This window comes from Lipotes vexillifer, unplaced genomic scaffold (assembly GCF_000442215.2).
Source record: "Lipotes vexillifer unplaced genomic scaffold, Lipotes_vexillifer_v1.1 scaffold1102, whole genome shotgun sequence".
NCBI classification, from domain to species: Eukaryota; Metazoa; Chordata; class Mammalia; order Artiodactyla; family Lipotidae; genus Lipotes; species Lipotes vexillifer.
This window is the reverse complement of record NW_006771065.1, coordinates 332959-353676: the sequence shown is the minus strand read 5'-3', so window position 1 is coordinate 353676 and position 20718 is coordinate 332959. Positions and strand designations below refer to the sequence as shown.

The 20718-nt window shown below is 35.0% G+C and overlaps 1 protein-coding gene across 2 annotated transcripts in view; it reads right to left on the bottom strand.

The window, feature by feature from the left end:
* Window positions 1–20718, bottom strand: part of NEMF (nuclear export mediator factor) — a 53299-nt gene that overhangs the window by 24090 nt on the left and 8491 nt on the right. For both annotated transcript variants that reach the window (XM_007446500.1, XM_007446501.1), the window contains exons 5-16: window positions 14883–15031; window positions 13552–13619; window positions 12490–12576; window positions 11201–11274; window positions 10260–10330; window positions 9745–9820; window positions 9296–9358; window positions 7570–7647; window positions 7278–7486; window positions 6839–7030; window positions 6394–6457; window positions 4525–4613 (exon numbers count right to left, since the gene is read on the bottom strand). In XM_007446500.1, the coding sequence (XP_007446562.1) occupies window positions 4525–4613; window positions 6394–6457; window positions 6839–7030; window positions 7278–7486; window positions 7570–7647; window positions 9296–9358; window positions 9745–9820; window positions 10260–10330; window positions 11201–11274; window positions 12490–12576; window positions 13552–13619; window positions 14883–15031 (1220 nt within the window). The remainder of the gene's footprint in view (window positions 1–4524; window positions 4614–6393; window positions 6458–6838; window positions 7031–7277; window positions 7487–7569; window positions 7648–9295; window positions 9359–9744; window positions 9821–10259; window positions 10331–11200; window positions 11275–12489; window positions 12577–13551; window positions 13620–14882; window positions 15032–20718) is intronic.

Genomic DNA, 20718 nt, shown 5'->3' with positions numbered 1-20718 from the left:
AACCCAGACCCAACCCAGCCAAAAAAAAATTAAAAAAAAAAAAAAAAAAAGTATAGTGAGAGATCCTACATCTCTTCAGTTCCCACAGCTACTACTAACCAATTGGCCATTAGCTTCCTATATCCCTCTCCAGAGTTTCTTTATACATACAAAAGCTAAAATAAAATGCTTATTCCAAACCTTTTCTCTTTTTCAGACACAACACACTGTTCTGCATATTTTTTTCTTTTTTCACTTAAAAATATATTTTCCTCATTGCTGAATGGATGTACTATACTGATTTAACCACTTCCCTATTGATGGTAAAGAGGTTTGCAAAAAGACATAAACCCACAAGGACAAAAAGAATGTGAAAGATAAATCAAGGATGTATTTTGTAATCATCCTAGCAGAGGAATACATAACTAACTAACAGGCCAAAAAAAATAAAAAAGCCAACTAATCAAAATAAAGCAACAAGGAAGACAAAAAAAGAACACAGAACAAATAAGACACACTGAAACCTAGCAGTAAGATGGTTAGATTTAAACCCAAATATATCAGAAATTATATTAAATATAAATGTAGTCAATTCTCCAGGTAAAAAAGGCAAAGACTGTCAGACTGGGGAAAAAACGATATATATACTCCTTTAAAATATAAGGTTATAAAAAGGTTGAAATATAATGATGGAAAAAGATAATACCATGCAAATACTAACCAAAAAACAGTTTATACAGTTTTAACAACTCACACAGATGGAAAAAATAGATATAAGTTAAAAGGACATTTCATTAAAATTAATAAAAGGCTCAATTCACTGAGATGATATAACAGTTCTATATTTGTATCACCTAATTACACAGCCTCACATAGCAAAAGTTCAGAAGTAAAAGGAGAAACAGATAATCCAAACTGTATGATATTTAACACACTTCTCTCAGTAACTGGGAAAACAAGCATTAAAAAGAGAATTATAAAGGTGCCAAAGATTTGAACAACATGATTGATAAACATGACCTGATATTTAGAGAAATGCACTCAGTAACTGTAGAAAAGACACTATTTTCAACTATATATGAAACATTTATAAATAAAGCTGCCCATAAATAGACCGGGCCATAAAGCAAGTTTCAACAACAAACACCAAATGACTGAGATAATTCAGAATATCACCTCTTTTACACAAATAAAGCTAAAAATCAGTAACAAAAAGATAACCCAAAACCCCCATGTGTTTGGACAGTAATACATATACTTCTAAATAACGCATTAGTGAAGAAATCACCATGGAAATTAGACTATATCTTGACATGAAAGATAATGAAAATCCTAAACAACAAAACTTTTTAGATACAGTTAAAGCCATGCTGAGGGAAATTCACTGCCTTACATATATTAGAAAAGAGGCCGGGGGAAGGGGGAAATCAATGAACTAAGCTTCTGTCTCAAGAAATCAGAAAGGAAAATGCAAATAAATCCCAAAGAAAAGTAGAAGGATGAAAATAATTATTAAAATAGAAGGCACATATATAATACTGGAGATCAATAGTCAAAAACTGGTTCTTTAATGATATTAATACTACTGAAAATCCTCTGGTCAGATTAATCAAGAAAGAGAAGAGGCACAAATAATTCTTGAATGAAAAGGGAGAAGTAATTAATGATTCTAGGGATGTTAAAAACTTAAGTGGAGGGACCTCCCTGGTGGTCTAGTGGTTAAGACTCCACGCTTCCACTGCAGAGGGAACGGGTTTGATCCCCAGTCAGGGAACTAAGATCCCACATGCCGCACGGCGTGGCCCAAAAAAAAAAAAAAGTTAAGTGGAATATTATAAACTTTTTGCCAATAAATTTCAAACTTTGGACGAAATAGACAAAGTCTTAGAAAAACATTGCTAACCAAAACTAGAAAATCTGAGTAGTCCTTTTTTTTTTTTTTTTTTGTGGTATGCTGGCCTCTCACTATTGTGGCCTCTCCTGTCGCGGAGCACAGGCTCAGCGGCCATGGCTCATGGGCCCAGCTGCTCCGCGGCATGCGGGATCCTCCCAGACCGGGGCACGAACCCGCGTCCCCTGCATTGGCAGACGGACTCTCAACCACTGCGCCACCAGGGAAGCCCCTGAGTAGTCCTTTTATCTACTAAAGAATTTGAATCTGTAATGAAAAACTTTCCCATAAAGAAAACTCCAGGTGACTTCCATCAACATTTAAGGACAAGTGATAAAGAAACACTTTCCAATTTGTTTTATGAGATAATATAACCTTGTACCAACAGTTAACAAAAACATTATGAGAAATGAAAATTATAGGTCAATCATATTCATCAATAGAGATGTTAGAGAGAGAAAGAAAAAAGCAACAAAATTTTGAAAGCTGGAAAATAAATGAACAAGTGAGCAGACTCAAGAAGCTGAATCCTGAGCTGACAGTGCAAAAAACCAAGAGACAAATCGACTTACACTGTATGACCCATAAAGAGCACAGGTACTGCTAGAAATAGGGTTTAAGATGAGGTTTAAAAACAGAAGAACTGGCTGAAAATCTTATCAAGAAGTAAGCACTTCCCTAGATCTTTCCAGCTCTGAACATGGTGGTAACTGCCCCTTCAACACTCTAACAAAAAGTCAGAAATTAATTCTCTAAAAAGGGTACAAAGAGGATCTCTGGACTAGGGGAAACGTATCACAGTTGTAAGTAGGGGTGATATATGTAAAATAGGGCAATTAAGTAAATGTATGAAATACTGGATACTAAGACTCTCCAGCTTATTATTTCCACTGAACTCCCAAAATGGTGATAGCCAGGTCTTCACTTTACAAATAGAAGAGAAAGAAGCTTTTGTGGGAAATGAGACCAGCTGAAAAGGCAAAAAGCTAAAGACTTCAAGAGTTCCACAGATGGCCCACACAGATCATTTTACAAGTCCAACAACCCATAAAGAACTTCCAATCACCATTTTAATGTTTTGCTATAAAAAGTGAGTAGACAGTCAAGGATCACCAGATGTACACAAGTGAACACTGGAGACAAAACCAACAAATAGAAAAAAGAAACTTGGAGAAGACAGACCTGCAAGGAAAGGATACTAAATAAAATGTAATACATCAAAACTATTCTCAGTTATAAAGAAACTAGAGCAGTAAGTTTTTTTAAAGTAACATTCAAAAAACCAAAAACAGCTTAAAATTAAAACATGATAGGAAGAAATAAAGGATTAAAAAATTCAATGGAAGGATTGAAAGATAAAGTTGAGAAAATCTCAGAATACACAACAAAAAGTTGAAAAACAGAAAATGCAATGCAATAGGACTGCTAAGGGAGGGGGGGTGTCCCATATGTAAAACATGAGAGAAAGAAAGAAAAAGAAAACAAAAAAACAGACAGAAGGTAGGCAATTTTCTAAGAAATAGTTCAAGAAAATTTCTCCAAACCACGTTTCCAATTTAAAAGGCCCACAAAGTATCCAGCATAACGGATAAAAACATCGTCACCAACCCATATTCCTGTGAAATTTTGGAAAACTGAGAGGAAGAAAAAAAAGATCTAGAAGCTTACAGAAAGGCAAAAACAAGTTTCCTATTAAAATAGCAACTATCAAAATGACAGCAAACTCAAGATCAAATCTGGAAGTTAATACAATGGACAATGCCTTTTTAAAAGTCTGAGGGAAACATATTTTCAAATTAGAATTCTATACCCATCCAAACTCTATGAGTAAAATAATTTTTTTATACATTGGACACCTCAAAAACTTTAACTTCTACATACCCCTTTTCATGAAGCTTCTAGAGCACATAGTCCATAACCAAAGAAAAAGGAAGTGTGAGATTCAGGACAGAAGATACAACACAGAGGGAGGTTACAGAGAAGTTCCAGGATAATAATAAAAGGAGATCTTAAAATGCTTACAGTAACCAATCTAGAACAAAGTAGGTCAAAAAGCTCCAGGAAAGACTTCTGCAAGAAGATGATACTGATAAAATTCCAATATGTTTGAACACACTTGGAAGCCAATTTGGACATGGCTAATAACAAGAACAAAAATAAAAAGAAAGCAAATGAAACAATTATTAACTTCAGGGAAGATAAAATACTGAGCAGGAAAGGAAAACAGAATACTATATGATCCAGCTCTGATTACAACTTAAATATTCATAATAATGTTAACACAGAACATTGGTCTTGACAAAATTATGCTGTAAGTATACTGAGAAGCCAGGTGATGTGTGTGTATGTAACAGAGCACAAATGGAAAGAATAAAATCTTCACTTTCCATAGTGGGAAGTTATTAATAGAGTGTAAAACAGAAAAATTAAGAAGCAGCAATATATTACTAAGAGAAATGGAGGTATATATCAAAAGATTCAGCTAAAAGAGCTAAAAGTTTCCTTGGGAGAGGAGGCAATAGGAGTAGGGATAAAAGTTTGCGGGGTTACTGGTTTTTTAACAAGCTTTGTAGAACTGCTTGATTTTCTAAATAATGTGCATGTATAATTTTGATAGAAAGAAAAAATGTATTTTAAAAAGGTAGAATACTTACCAATATACTTTTCTTGCTTTTTGAATAGAGGTAACTGTCTGGACTTCTTTTAAGGTTTGCTTTGTTTTCTTTTCTGCTGATTTGAATGCCTATTCATAAGAAAAGAGTCTTTAAGTAATCTGTTGAAAATTTACTTAAATATCACCAAGTAAATGACAGGGGAAGAAATGGGTTTTTAAATGTCACAAATGGCACTATCTATACACACACACCATACACACATGAAAGTAATAAAATGGGGACTTTCCTGGTGGCACAGTGGTTAAGAATCCGCCTGCCAATGCAGGGGACACGGGTTCGATCCCTGGTCCAGGAAGGTCCCACATGCTGTGGAACCACTAAGCCTGTGCACCACAACTACTAAGCCTGTGCTCTAGAGTCCGCAAGCCACAACTACTGAGCCCACACCACAACTACTGAAGCCCGTGCGCCTAGAGCCCATGCTCCACAACTAGAGAAGCCACCACAGTGAGAAGCCCATGCACCGCAACGAAGAGCAGCCCCCACTCGCCACAACTAGAGAAAGCACATCAACGACGACCCAACACAGCCACAAATAAATAAATAAATAAATTTATTTTTTTTTAAGTAATAAAATGAAGAAATTTTGGCCTTAAATATTAAAATGATCTGTATACAAGTATCTGCTCAAGACCTACAATGAAAAAGAGTTCATCTGTTTACCATATACTCAGTGCAACCATATAATAGGCTTTGGGCTAGATGTCAGAGACACACAATGAACAAGACAAAGTTTCTACTTCCTACCCCACTGGGGTCTAGGAGAAGAGACATATATGAAACACATAATTATTCAAATAAACAGGGTAAATGTTTCAAAGGATGCTATGAGAGTATAACAAGGGAACCTAATTTATAACTGATTATGGTCAAAGAAGGTATTTCCGAGGAAATGGCATTTAGGCTGAAGCCTGAAGGATTAATGGAATTATCAAGGCAAAGAATACAAAGAGCACTGTAAGCAGAAGGAAAAGGCCAGCTTGACCAGCAAGTATGATCATAGGGTAAATGAGGTTGAAGAGGCAGATAGAGAGCTAAGTCATGAAGACCACTCATTTAACAGATATTAATGTGACCATGTTTCAGGCAATATTCTAGGGACTGGGACACAGCAATGAATAAAACAGATAAAGATCCTTTCATGCAATCTACATTCTAGAGAGAAGACATAAACATATGTTGGGATGAGTGTTTTTAAAAAAGAAAAACAAGAGTAAAAAGGGAGTGATTGAGGTAGTTTTATTTTTACTAAGAGTGGTCAAGAAAGGCCTCTCTGATAGTCTTAAGTAGACCCATGAATGATGAGGGGGATCAAACCATGAAAAATCTGAGGGGAGAACATTCTTGGCAGAAAGAACAAGTGCAAAGGCCCTGAGAAGGCAGTATGGGCCACTGATGTAGGAAGAGCTTAAGATCCCACTGTGGCTGGAAACAGTGTGTAACAAGAGGAGTGTGGGTGATGTGATCAGAGGGAAGCAGATAGGCCTCCCTACCTGATCCAGGCTTTAAGGTGTCTTGAGTAAGATGGGAAGAAACTGGAAGATGTTGAACAGAGAGAAATGACTTCATTTTTTATTTAAAAGGATTGACTGGATATGAGAAGAGTCCAGGATGACTCCAACATTTTTAACTTGAGCAAAAAAGGGATAATTACTGAGATAGAGACCTGGGGAAGAGAGGGTTAGGGGAGAAAATAAATACTGGAAATACACACATTTAAAGCAAAATTAAGTCTGAAAGGTATTTCTGAATTTGAAAATCTCATTTAAAGAGAAGAAATAATTAAGTCCATTAAATTAATAAAGCAGAGAAAAACAATTAACGTTCATTCTAAGAAATATTAAGTACCTTCTCAGCAGCTTCAACAGTCTTCTGTGTTTTCTTAGCAGCATATCTCTTGTGATCATAATACCTAGAAAAATATACCTTTTAATTTTAGATAAAATCTTTATTCTTTAGTTTTCTATTTATGTTATTTCTAATTTTACAGACTCACAAATCATCAAGAACTTTAAATACTTTTAAAAGAGTATTTCACCTCAAAGAATATACAGTCAAAAAAATGATAGTTCTTATCCTTAATACCCTAACAGATTTACTGCAGATAATATTATACCTAAAATTTATACTTATGGGAATTCCCTGGTGGTCCAGTGGTTAGGACTCTGTGCTTCCAATGCAGGGGGCACGGATTCCAACGCTGGTCAGGGAACGAAGACCCCACATGCCATGCAGCGTGGCAAACAAATAAATAAATAAATAAATTAAATAAATACTTAAATTTATGACTTACTTTTTGGCATTGGCATATGCTGACAAGCTGAGATCAACATCAACAAGCAATGGCCTATTTTTCTGAGGCTTTTGCAGTTGCTTATTCTTTTGCTTTTTCTTTTTTCCTTTTGGTGGCTCGGTTTCATTTTTCTCAGTACTGATGTCACCATCAACATCATCATCTTCCTCCTCTGATAACAAGTATGGATTTCTATTAAAAATATTCAATAGTATTTCACTAATGTCAATGACATCACTTTTTTATTTTCAATTTTTTTCTCAAGGAAATTATAAATGGTTTACGGTACTTAAATAGTTGCATTATTTTAATGTAAATTAATTTTTTTCTGTATTTTCAAAGATAAATTTCCAAATAAAAAAAATTTCAATGAAAACAGTGAAAAATTAAATAGCAAAATAAAGACAAACACTAACTGTTAACTAAGAATCAAACTTACCTTAGCAGCATTGTAACATGATTTGTTTGTAGTTTTAATTCTTTGATTGCATTTGCAACAGGGTCTCCTTGAGCTTGGGCTTCTTTCACAATTAACCCAATTTCTGTCCAGTCTATCTGGTTGGCTAAAGCACTTCGAACAACCTGAATGGCTCTGTCAACTATTTGTAGGTTCATTTCTATAAGCTCTCCTTTAAGTTTGTCTATTTCCTTATGAAATAAACCAAAAACATGTGTTAGGATGCCAAAGTTACCATTTTTGAAAAAGTATCTGAAAAAGCTAAACATAATACCTGAGCCTGCTGAAGAGCTTCTAATCTGTTTTCATGATCCTTTCGGACATTATCTAATTTCTTCAATGCTTGTTTTTCCTTTTGTTAACAAAACAGAGTTTTTAAAAATTAGATTTCTTCTACCTTCTGTACCTTCTCTCTTTTACCTCCTGAAACTCACTATCCCACCCCTACTTCTGCCCCCTCAATGTTGTTGCCTAACTAGCTAAAGTTCCCCATAGTCCATCTCCCCAGGTCTATCCTACCCCAAAGTGTTTCCTGCTCCAAAATTACCTCTCCTGACCATCTACATCCCATTCCCTATATAGGAAGGTATTTTGATTACAGGTTACATTGTATGTAAGATATGCCCTAATGCCCTTGCATTATTCAAGCAGGCAGAATTCAAGACATTTTTCCCTATGACATTAAAGTTTGGGGGAATACATTTTTAGCATTAATTCCTAAAATAGCTTCCTTTTATTTTATTGCTGCTTTTAATTTTCTCAGCCTTATTTCTAGTATTTTACAGAGTATTCTTTTTCCTAAATTAACAACACAAAGGCTCATGGTAGTTATGTGAACTTTTATAAAGTGAGCCCTCCGTACCTGCAGATACGAAATCTGCAGATATGGGAGGCTAACTATATTCCCTGTACTACACCATTTTATATAAGGGACTTGAATATCCTTGGATTTTGGTACCCACAGGGGCTCCTGGAACAGTCTACTGCAGACACCAAGGGATGGCTGTATAGCATTCTATCACACGGAACTTACATATTAAGGTTACTGATGTGGGGCTAATTTTGTAACACTAGTAATAGCATCACCAATTAGTGAATGTTTGCATGCTGGATGTAATATTAAAAATATTTAAGTTATAAGAATGGTGACTATTAAAAGAACACACAGTGATTACTAAAATAATTCACGGGTATTCTGATGTACATGGGGTTCAATGTTACTCTTAAATATCTGTTTACTTACTAAAGTGCTGCCACCATGTAGCAATCACACTACACTATGTAACTCATGTGACCCACTTGCTTTGAAATTCCCCTCTTGTTAATTTTTTTACAGCCAAGGTGGGGAGGATACAGAGATTCACATAATTTCAAGTTTTTGCACACATATTTTAAGATTCTATGAATATTTCTGAAAAATCGAATCAAGCGTGACTTTGGCCATTTTCTGAAACTGTTCTGCAGTAAAAGCTCCCCAAACATGGTCAAATGCGCTGGGAAAACAAAACACAGCATATTAAACCCTCCTTGTGGAGTCATGATACATGCAAAGCATATTAAAGACCTAGTTCAAAAGCACACTTTAAAAAAGAAAACAGTTTAATGATAAACAAATATATACTTATTTGTATAGAGAAAACTATTCCCTCTCCTTTGGCCTATTTAAAAATCTCCTCTTTGAAACACTATTCCCTTTACAGCAATGTTTGAGAAGCTCTGGGTGGTTGTAATAAAGCAAATTATACCAGGGAATAAATAACAGGCCTCCTTCCCACTGTATTTTCTGGTTTAGAGAATATTTGATATTCTAATGGAGCAAATGAGCGTATTTTTTTTTAAACACGGATAGTTCCCCTGGACCTTTATTAATATACCAAGAGATCAGGGCATTCCCAAACTACTTCTAAAAGGCTGCCCATTCCCGTATGAGAGCATCACCTACCCAGTAAACCACACTCAAGGCTAGCTGGTTTATATAAATGTTTTTAATAACACCATACCTGTTGCAAAGCTTTTAAATCTATTTTCTGACCTTCTATCTTGGAATAAAATTCATCTACGGCCTTATCAAAAGAAGAAAAAGACAATCAACTAGCTGGAAAAAACCACACAAACATGGTCTCTGCTTCAACTTGCATGCACAGAATTTTAGGGTCCATTTTGCTTCATAACACCACTCAAAGAACTTGAGTAGATTTCCAGTAAATGTATTATATAGCTAAGCAGTCAGGAATCAAATTAAGTTCAAATCTTTGGTCCTTCATCTTGAAATAAAGAAACAACAAACATTTCCACTAGTTTGTATCTGTGACTGCACTGGTTTTTAATGTCCAGATTCATAATGACTGTAAAGCAGAAATATTTTCAATTTGTCAATCAAAGCAAGTTGATATTAATTTAACAACTCACATCATGCTAACTGGTCAAAAAACAGAATCAGAAAACCCACCTTGTCAAATGATTCAAATTCTATATATGGACATTGTGAATGTTGAGAAAACAAGAAAGGATGAAATTCCTCATACCTGTAAAACATATTTACCAAGAACATTAATAGGGACTTCCCTGGTGGTGCAGTGGTTAAGAATCCGCCTGCCAATGCAGGGGACACGGGTTCGATCCCTGGTCCGGGAAGATCCCACATGCCACATAACAACTAAGCCTGTGCACCACAACTACTGAGCCTGCACTCTGGAGCCTGCGAGACACAACTAATGAGCCCGTGTGCCACAACTACTGAAGCCCACACGCCCATGCTCCGGAACAAGAGAAGCCACCGGAATGAGAAGCCCACGCACTGCCACAAAGAGTAGCCCCCGCTTGCCCCAACTAGAGAAAGCCCATGCACAGCAACAAAGACCCAATGAAGCCAAAAATAAATAAATCTATTTAAAAAAAAGAAAAAGAAAAAGAAAGGAACATTAATAACACCCAAAGCAAATTGACCCATGCCTACATACTTACGTGAGTATGTCTTCGGTAGGTTTATCTACTTCCAGGCTTGGTTTTATTTCTCTTTTCTGAATGATATACCCCTACAAAAATCCAACATTAAAACTAATTTCTATTCATAATTAACAGATTTACTTTCCTTGAATGATATTAATTTTATTAACTTACAAAATTATTCTAGTTATAAACAATCAGCATTTGTCTACTGATTGTATCATTTCTCAAAGTGATGTTTTTAAGACTCAGTAAGTACCATTAGAAAATACTGACTTATTCATATGAACAAGAAAAAAACAGGGAATAAAGAAAATGAAAACTAATGATTTGATAAAGTGGTGAGATTATACATGTGCATTTTGCTTTTTTCTTGCCATTTTTCAGATGTTCTGCAACTTAAAAAAGCCAAAAGCACCTTACTTCCAGCAGAAACATCTTCAGTTCACTTTGCCGATAGGAAATTTTAATTCATTTTAGTAACTGGGTGCAGGGTATATTTGGAGTGAATTTAGCTGTAATTAATCAGAACTTTTCCTGAACGGTTTTTGTAAGTAAAGTCATATACTTTGAATAGGGGAGAAAAACAAGATATGAGGTAACTCAGAGGATATTTAATAATTAAAAAGATGTTAATCAGTAAATTTTTGGAATGTGCTGGCAAATTAAGACGTGCTTCTCTATCTAAAATCAACCTAAGAGGAAATATTTTCAAATTCCTCAACTTTTCAGGAGTGCCAATATTGTCTTGACCCAGTACTTTATAGATTTAAGGAAGAGAAAAATCAGAAACCAACAGCAATTAAAAAAAACTACCCTAGAATAAGCATATTACAGGTGTTAAATTTCCAAATTACAACAAAAAATTTACATATACTGATCCTTCAATGAACATTTAAATTCTAAAAATCTAAATAAGTAAAACATCAACAATATACAATAAGTATTTGTGGCGCTACCTTTCCACTGAAGTTGGATGTTGTTTTCATATACTCTTCTGCTTTCTGAAGACAAACAAGTACTTTTTCAATATCTAATACGGGAATGAGAAAGGAAACAAGGAGTGTCAATCAACTGTCCATAACTATTATTAAACATCTATGTAGAAAACAGAAGTGCTTATGAAATAATACAAGTTGTTCAAGAAAATTAAATATAGTTGTTTCATGTTTATAATCAGTTTATTAAATAAGAATATATTTTGGCCAGCTTGTTGTCCCAATAGCTTTTATTGAATCCATCTTTCCCCTCATGATATGAAAGCCACTTTGTTCATATGCTAAATTGCCATATATATTTGGGCTTGTTTCTGAATTCTTTATTCTGTGTATTCCTTCTCCCAAAACTTAATTTTTAATTACTATAGCTTCATAATACATTTTAATTTATGAAAAGATTACACTCCATCACTACTATTATTTTCCAGAGTTTTCCTGAACATTTTTGTATGCTTTTTATTGCACATATCAGATTCATTTAAAAAAGGAAGTGCAATAGCAAAAATAACAATATCACCTGTCAGCATTTCGAACAGGATTGCACTAAATTCATGTGTTTCAGAAACTAAATCATTCATTTCAAACATTCAGTTTGTATTTTTAAATGCACAAAAATTTTACATTTGTGCATCATAAAAATGATCCCTAAACCTTAAGAAGTAATATAAATCCCAAAATATAAATATGAAGAATGATTTTTTTTTTCATTTTATGTGAGAATCTGCAGATAAAAATTTGTCAAAGACCAAAGCTTCCATTTTCCTTATATTTCCTCTAATTTTTTATTATCCTAATCTGGAAGTTAATTTAGGTTCCCTTAAGTAGTTACAAAAGCCTAATTCATTATAAAGTCACACCACAGCACTTACAGAATTAAAATGCATAAATAATGCTACTTCTAGAAGCCCCTCAGGTTCTGAGTCTGAAGGTGAATAACTCAACTCCTTCAAGCCTTGTACCAGAGACTGTCTCAAGTGCAGTAACCCCTTCCAAAATTTAGGGGAAGGGAGGGAGAATATTCTAAAATCAGAAGGTAATAACGTAGGTCAAGAGATTAAACTGCATGTTACTACAGATAAAGTGTCACATTAGAGTAGGAAGCCAGGAATACCATATGGATAGAACACTAACAGGTCAAATGTTTTTAAGTCTAGAACTACCCAATCACTTATTACTTTTTCCAGAAATAATTTTCATAGGTTTAAAAAAATGAAATAAAAATGGGCAAAACTTGTAGCATGCACACATACCTTTACTTTCAAATTTTTCATCCACTTTGACATTGCCAGAGAATCCATTTTCTATAAGACAGTGTTCAATGAGAGCTGGCCCACAGGCTATAAAAGCAGAGGATATTATTTGTAGTATTTTCCTATAAAATTTCACGTTCAAAATACTAATGTATATCCCAGTATAAATGATCTACTCAATAACAGTAGCCAGTGAAACTAATAATTAGTTTAACTGTTTTGAAATGTTATTAGAAATGACAGTTCAAGTATTTATAAAAATTTGAGACTACAATAAAATTGTAGAAGTCAATGCAAAAGTTATAGGAATTTAATGGAATTTAGCCACGTATAAAAAGGATTATAAACCAGGAACGAAAGGTTGGTTTAGCATCCAAAAACTGGTTGATGTAATACACCATATTAACAGAATAAAGAAATAGAAAAATCCAAACTTACAAATTTTAAACATGCTATACTAACAGATGGAAAGTTTTAAAGATAACTTTAATGCATTCTAAACAGTAACTCCTGTAGTAATCAATGGTACCTGCCTTCTCATATGTCCTCCCCAGATTCCTTAGTATAGGGATAAGTGATGATTTTCTCAAGTGTAAAAGTTGATTAGATTATCTTTACCCTGGTTATCAGCAGCACCTGGCAGACCTTGGAATGCCCTGAGACTCACCAATAAAAAACAAAAAGCAAAACAAAGAAAACCCAACCAAGCTAAGTGACTATTAAATCAAAAAGACGGACACTGAAAAAAACAAAAAAAACAAAAAAAAAGATTTCTTAGAAAACTACAGCTTGCGCTCAAGTGCTAGACAACATAGTTTGTTTACATAACTGTATTGCTTTTAAATAAGACGTAACATAAAGGTCAAAGTTCATATGGTATAACAAATTTCTCTTTCCTTGAAAATAAACACTTATTTACTCAAAAGATCATTTTAAACTCCTTTCTACATTTATCAAGTTGTTCTAATTTTCTACTAGAACTAGATTTCAATGTGTTACATATATTTCTAAGAAACCATATTATCTTACAAACACTTCATTGCTCTATATAGGATTACTCACGAAGTAATGGGTTAAGAACTCTCTTCAGTAGTTCACCCTTAGGTGCACTGGCTATTATTTCGGTCAATCTGTGAAACAAAATTGACACACCCCTTACTATCTTATATTTAATAAACCCTACAGCCATATTCATGTTCACAGTACTTTCATATGCATCAATTTGCCTGATCTTCAAAATACCCTAAAATATAAGAGGAGTTAGTTCACTTTATAGGTTAAAAAAAAAAAGGATCATAAAAGTAATTTATCTAAGTTTAGTAGGTTCCTGAACAGCAGACTGGGACTTGAAACCAAGTTTTCCAAGGAACATCAATACTTTTTCAACGAAGTCATACTGCTTATCGTCAGCATGCCCATATATGACGTGAAAGACACATTTTTATGCAACAGTTAAACGTAGTTTGTGGAGACTGGTGATATATGGGTTTTTAAAAAAAAATTTTATTGTAGTTGATTCACAATGTTGTGTTAGTTTCAGGTGTACAGCAAAGTGAATCAGTTATACATATATCAATACATATATCCACTCTTTTTTTTTTTAGATTCTTTTCCCATATAGGCCATTACAGAGTATTGAGTAGAGTTCCCTGTGCTATACAGCATGTTCTTACTAGTTATCTATTTTATATACAGTAGTGTGTATATGTCAATCCCAATCTCCCAAGTTATCCCTCCCTGGTGATATATCTTAACATCTGAAATGGCTTTACCTAATTAAACATTTAGAAAGAACTCAAGGATGCTGTGGGCCACAGTATTCCCCCCGAAATCAGCATCAACCTCACCTGCAAACTTGTTAGAAATGTAAATTCCTGGGATCTACACCAGATCTACTTAAAACCTGGTGGGGGCAGGGGGATCTACATTTTACCAAGCCCTCTAGGTGATTCTGATGCATTCTAAACTTTGAAAACCACTGCTGTAGCCTATTAGCAAAGCCTTCCAGCCAGAAGAGTACAGTTATAGTCAGCACCTTATCCCATCATACTCCTATTTTTAAGCTAAACCAGAATTCCTATCTCCTTTTGCGCTCTGCCAAGATATCCATTTGTCTTCTCACAGAACAGCTAATAAATTCCCCCACTTTACCAAGAAATCATAAACATCTGAAGTAACACCAAACTTAGATTAAAAAAACATACATTTGCTACTCCCAAATAAGGCTTAATTGCTTACATTTAAGCACACACTTATGTAGTTCAAGCAGCCCAAATTTATTTTATTCAAGTAAACAGAATATTTTCTTATGTGACAGTTCTTTCATATTCTGACATATGATCTATTTTACTATGAAATACAATATGAAATGAGTTAAACAAACATCATGTTACCTTTCCAAGGTAAGCAAAGGTTCAGCAGCTCTAGCATGATCAACTGGATAGTGTTCACGAACAGCAAATTTAACATCATCTGACTCATCAGTTCGAAATCTTAGGATATTTAAAATTAGGTACTCATAATCTGTAAGAACAATGTTCCCCTGTAATAGAATAAAATATAATTTAATGCTTTTCCCAAATCATTCTTAAATCTTCTTAAAAATTGAGAAAGAAAATGCAGTCTCTTAAAAACCCGATCAAGGCTATAGAAATGAAGTTACAAACACAAAGCATTTGAGTTGCACCTAAACAGTGCTCCTTGCACTTGCCCAGCACAGACTATGAAATAAAATAAATCTAAACACCCCAAGTTTGAAACACAATGAAGGAATCAAGAGCAACTTTAAACTCATTGTCTGGTGGTTCTGCAGAGGTCACTATTAGAAGCAGAATAATCAATTAACACCTTGATGACCACCAACTGAACTTAATGTTGTACTTGGTTGAGGCAAATCTACAAACACTGTGGCTTATTGAGAAAAACAACATATATTTCAGAAGCCAAACACAGAGCTATTTATACTGTCACCTGCAATTTGTCTTTGAATAGCAATTAGTTATATGGAAAAATCAATAAAGGCCGTTATACCCTTTGACCAAGGAATTCCACACTTGGTTATGTGGCCTAGTGTAATACTCAATAAAACCAGAAGCTACATGCTTAAACTGCATCTTACTTACAATAGAAAAAAACTGCAAACAGCCTAAATGTAAAAATTGGAACTTGAGGATATGGGGAGGGGGAAGGGTAAACTGTGACAAAGTGCGAGAGAGGCATGGACATATATACACTACCAAACGTAAGGTAGATACAGCTAGTGGGAAGCAGCCACATAGGACAGGGAGATCAGCTCGGTGCTTTGTGACCGCCTGGAGGGGTGGGATAGGGAGGGTGGGAGGGAGGGAGACGCAAGCGGGAAGAGATATGGGAACATATGTATATATATAACTGATTCATTTTGTCGTAAAGCTGAAACTAACATACCACTGTAAAGCAATTATACTCCAATAAAGATGTTAAAATGAAAAAAAAGATATTGAATATAAAAAAAAATTGGAGATATTGATAAATAAATTATACTAATATGACAAAATATTTAAAAGCTGTTAACTTAAGAAGACTATGTAGGACTTACCTGGTGGTGCAGTGGTTAAGAATCTGCCTGCCAATGCAGGGGACACAGGTTCGAGCCCTGGTCCGGGAAGATCCCACATGCCGCGAAGCAACTAAGCCCATGTGCCACAACTACACAACTAGAGCCTGCACGCCTAGAGCCTGTGTTCCGGAACAAGAGAAGCCACCAGAATTGAGAAGCCCACACACTGCAACGAAGAGTAGCCCCCGCTTGATGCAACTAGAGAAAGCCTGTGCATAGCAACGAAGACCCAACACAACCAAAAATAAATAAATAAATAAAATTGATTCTTTGAAAAAAGACTATGTAAAAAAAGTAGGAAAATGTTTATAATGTTAAGTAAAAAATAGGAGGACAAAAAAATCCTGTATTCTGGGAAGTAGAAGGCAAATGTATCCTGGGAAGTGGAAGGCAAACACAGGAAAAATTAAAATACTTATTAAAGAGTGAGGATTTAAAAGTCTTCTTAAAACTTAATATTGTTACATAATCTTTTCAATAAAAACCAGGGGAGAAACCTAATGAAAATAAAACTGCCCAAAAAACACAAACTTCCAAATTTATTATAGACAGTGAAGGTTGTTGTATAATTAAAATACAAAGAAGCATCCATGAAAATAAATGGTCACAAATGCCTTAGCAAGTACTTAGAAGGTGGTCCCAGAAGACGGTGGGAACAGCCCCAATCTCATGAGGAATAACAGGTTGCAAGATAATGTTCACTAGATGGGGCCACTATTCACCTTGATCACAAGTATACAGGCATACCCTGACGTTATTGCAGGTTTGGTTCCAGACCACCGAAATAAAGCAAATATTTCAATAAAGCAAGTCACATGAATTTTTTGGTTTCCCAGTCCATATAAAAGTTATGTTTACACTATATTATAATGTTTAATAATATAATGTAAAATATAATGTATCATAACACAATGTATAATATAGTGTATAAAGATAATAATATACTTTAAAAAACAAGGTATGTACTTAATTTAAAAATACTTTATTGTTAAGAACTGCTAACCATCATCTGAGCTTTCAGTGAGTTGTTCGTAGTTACATTAAAGATCACTGATCACAGATAACCATAAAAATATAATAGTAATGAAAAAATTTGAAATATTGTGAGAATTTTTAAAATGTGACAGAGACATAAAGTGAGCAAATGCTGTTGGAAAAATGGCACTGACAGCAAAAAATTACTTGATGCAGGACTGCCACAAACCTTCAATTTGTAAAAAACGCAGTATATGAGAAGCATAAAGCAAAGCTCAGTAAAATGAGGAATGCCTGTAGATAACCTGAAGTTACTAGGTGTTGAAAGAGTAGGACCTACTGCTAAAGGTTCTAACTTCAAAGACATCATGCATTTAGAAATTTAAACATTTAACTTAACAGAAATGTTAACTAGAGAAGGAAAGTAGGAGACTTGGATAGAAGTCCATATAGTGTCTGACTGGTTCATAAAGGTGTGACTTGAAACACAGACCTGGCCATAGGACCTGGCACATAGAAAGTGCTCAATAAATGTTTGTTGAATCAAACTGTGCAGTTATCAAGAACATCTGGAAGATTCCAGTAAGGCAGTTACTTCCCTCAGAGGGCTTTCTTTAAACCAAGGTTTCCCAAAAGTATTCTGTTAAGATGGTTTCCACTACTCCCATTAAAAAGAAAAAAATTCTGTGATCTAATAAGTTTTGGAAATTCTATGTAACATATCATTCCCTAGGGGATGTACACATCACATGATCATACTAAAGGCACTGGTAAGTCCTAGAGTTAAAAAAAAAAATTTACCTTATTTATTCTCAAGGTTCTTCAAATTTTTATGACTAGGGGAACCATTTTTCTAGGCTATTATCATATGGAAGTGGTGTCGAGGAACTTACTTGGGGAAATACTGCACTTGTCTCTGATGTACTCAGTAATCCATTTTCTAATCTTACTTTCTCCAGAGTCTTTCTTACTGGAACCTTCTTTTCACAAATTAATAAACTGACTTTCTTAAGTGAGTCTGAATAGCAACAGCCTCTTTACCCAAGGTCTGATCAACTCTAGATAAACCATACATCAAAATTCCAGACATGAAGGCTAGAAGCTCAGACCCTGGTATAGAGAGAGGAGAGAGCAATCTACTGTATTTCAAGACCTCCTGTAAGAATCAACTAACATACTTCTCTTAAATACCACAGTGAGTACTGAAAATTCCCAAGCACATACTCTCAGATATAAATCCTGAATATCTATTCCAAACTCATCACTAAGTGGACCTCTGGAACCTAGACAGTACACATGTCAATTGAGCAGAGCCTTCAAAACAGAAAGACCCTAAATGCAAGGGGGTATCCTGGATTGAATCCCGGAACAGAAAAAAGAACATGAATAGAAAAACTGGTGAAACCCAAATAAAGTCTGTAGTTTAATTAGCAGTAATGTACCAATGTGAATTTCTCAGTTTTGACAAATGTACCATGGTTATATAAGATGTTAACATTAAGAGAAACTAAGTGAAGGGTATACCAGAATTTTCTTTATTATCTTTGCAACTTTTCTACAAATCTAGTATTACTATAAAATAAAAAAATTACTTAAATTTTTAAATGATAATAAAGACTATTTTATTCTGTGGAAAGAAATTTTACATCATTAAGTGCTAAGTTTAAATTGAAAAAGGAAAAAAAGAAAAAAAAGGAAAGGCCTATGTCATATATAACTTAAACTTCACATTGAGTTAAACCTAAGGCAGCCTGCAATTTGTTACATTCTAGAGATTCCCGCCCCCCAATGAAAGAAACCTTCTCTTGTTTTTTAATTGGGGTGGGTGGGAGTGGGGGAAAGGGATCATAAATAGGACACCAAACATAACAGTGGTTACTTTGGGATGAGGAACTGGTTAGGCCAGGGATGATAAGACCTTCAATTTTAATTCTACAAACTTTTCTACATACTGAGAATGTATTTGTGTACTACTTGTATAAACATTTTTAATTTAAATGGTAGTCTAGATAATTCTAACTATTGTCCTACTGAGAAAAAGAAAAACTGGACAAAATACAAAGTCTCTTACGAAACAAAAAAATGCAAACCGGCAGTAAACATTTATAGGATCAAAATCTAGGAGAGGAAAACTCAGAAAGGTGAGCTCCACACTTAGAGCTACTTCTTCCCCAGGATCATTTATCTAACAGTTAAGAATCAGCTGACAGGCTGGGAAGCTGAGTGTGAATTTTGATAGGCTCACAGGACAACTAAGGAGAGTAAAAATTTGAGTTCAGTGTCCAAGTGAAAGGGGTAGGGGCTAAGGGGATTTATCCCTGATAAGTTCAGCTATGAATACTGACCCCCAAAAGGCTGCATCCCAGGAGGAGTGAACCGGAAATTTTCCAGCTTTCCCACACCCAGCTCCTAATCAGTTCAATTCTTGACTGGAGTAAGGTAATATGGGATTACTTGTGTCCTGAGCTACCTGTCTAAAGCAAATATCCTCTCTAAAGGAAGATAACATCATTCCAGGTCTCACGATTTATCTATTACTTTTCCTACTCAATGCCTGGCACACAATAAAGTAACCAGGCATGGGAGGAGACAAGACAATGTAATTATAGTTAAAAGAACAATAGACTATAAAACAGACATCAGAGGAATTAGATAATAGAGTAATTCCAAATGATTCTTGTCTGATAGCAATAAAATTAGTGGAAGATACATCAAAAGAAAATATGACTGAATTTTCCCATACTGATGAAAAACACCAACTCACAGATTCTAGAAGCACTGTGAACCCCAGAAGGTAATTACAAAGGAAAATCAACTAGACATATCATAGCAAACTACTGAAAATCAAAGACAAAGAGAAAAAAATTTAAAGCACCCAGATAAGAAGGAGAGATTACCTTCAAAGGAGCAACAGTATAACTGACACTGGTTTCAAAAGAAACAGTGGTCACCAGAAAACAATATACTATTTTTATAACTGCCAAAAAGTTATTCAACTAATTAATGAGAGAACTAGATGACAAAACTGGTTCTAAGAGAAATGAAGTAAGTGGACTACTTAGAGTGGGTGAGAAAAGAATGATTGTGCACGACTGCCAATTTAGGGCAATAAAACTGCAACCTCTGGGGACAGAGATAATTTGAATCTCTACTAGATTAAATTAATTTTCATTGCTATCAGGCAAGAATTATTTGCATTGCTATCAGTTTTCTATAAGTTAAAGTCCACCCTTAACGAGTTGTAAAAGAGCCTAATCAAAAGTAAATAGCAGGGTCTTCCCTGGTGGCACAGTGGTTAAGAATCTGCCTGCCAATTCAGGGGACATGGATTCAATCCCTGGTCCGGGAAGATTCAACATGCCGTGGAGCAACTAAGCCTGTGAGCCACAACTACTGAGCCCGCGTGCTGCAACTACTGAAGCCCTCATGCCTAGAGCCCGCGCTCCGCAACAAGAGAAGCCATCGCAATGAGAAGCCTACCCAACGCAAAGAACAGCAGTCCCCGCTCGCCACAACTAGAGAAAAAAAAAAAACACATCCCTAGAATCCCCAGGAGTGTCGGCTAGACAACGCTAGACAACACCTGGCAAGATACTAAAATGATATTTTGTCCTTTTTGTCTCTTTTCAAATTTTGGATAATTTTTAACAGTCTCC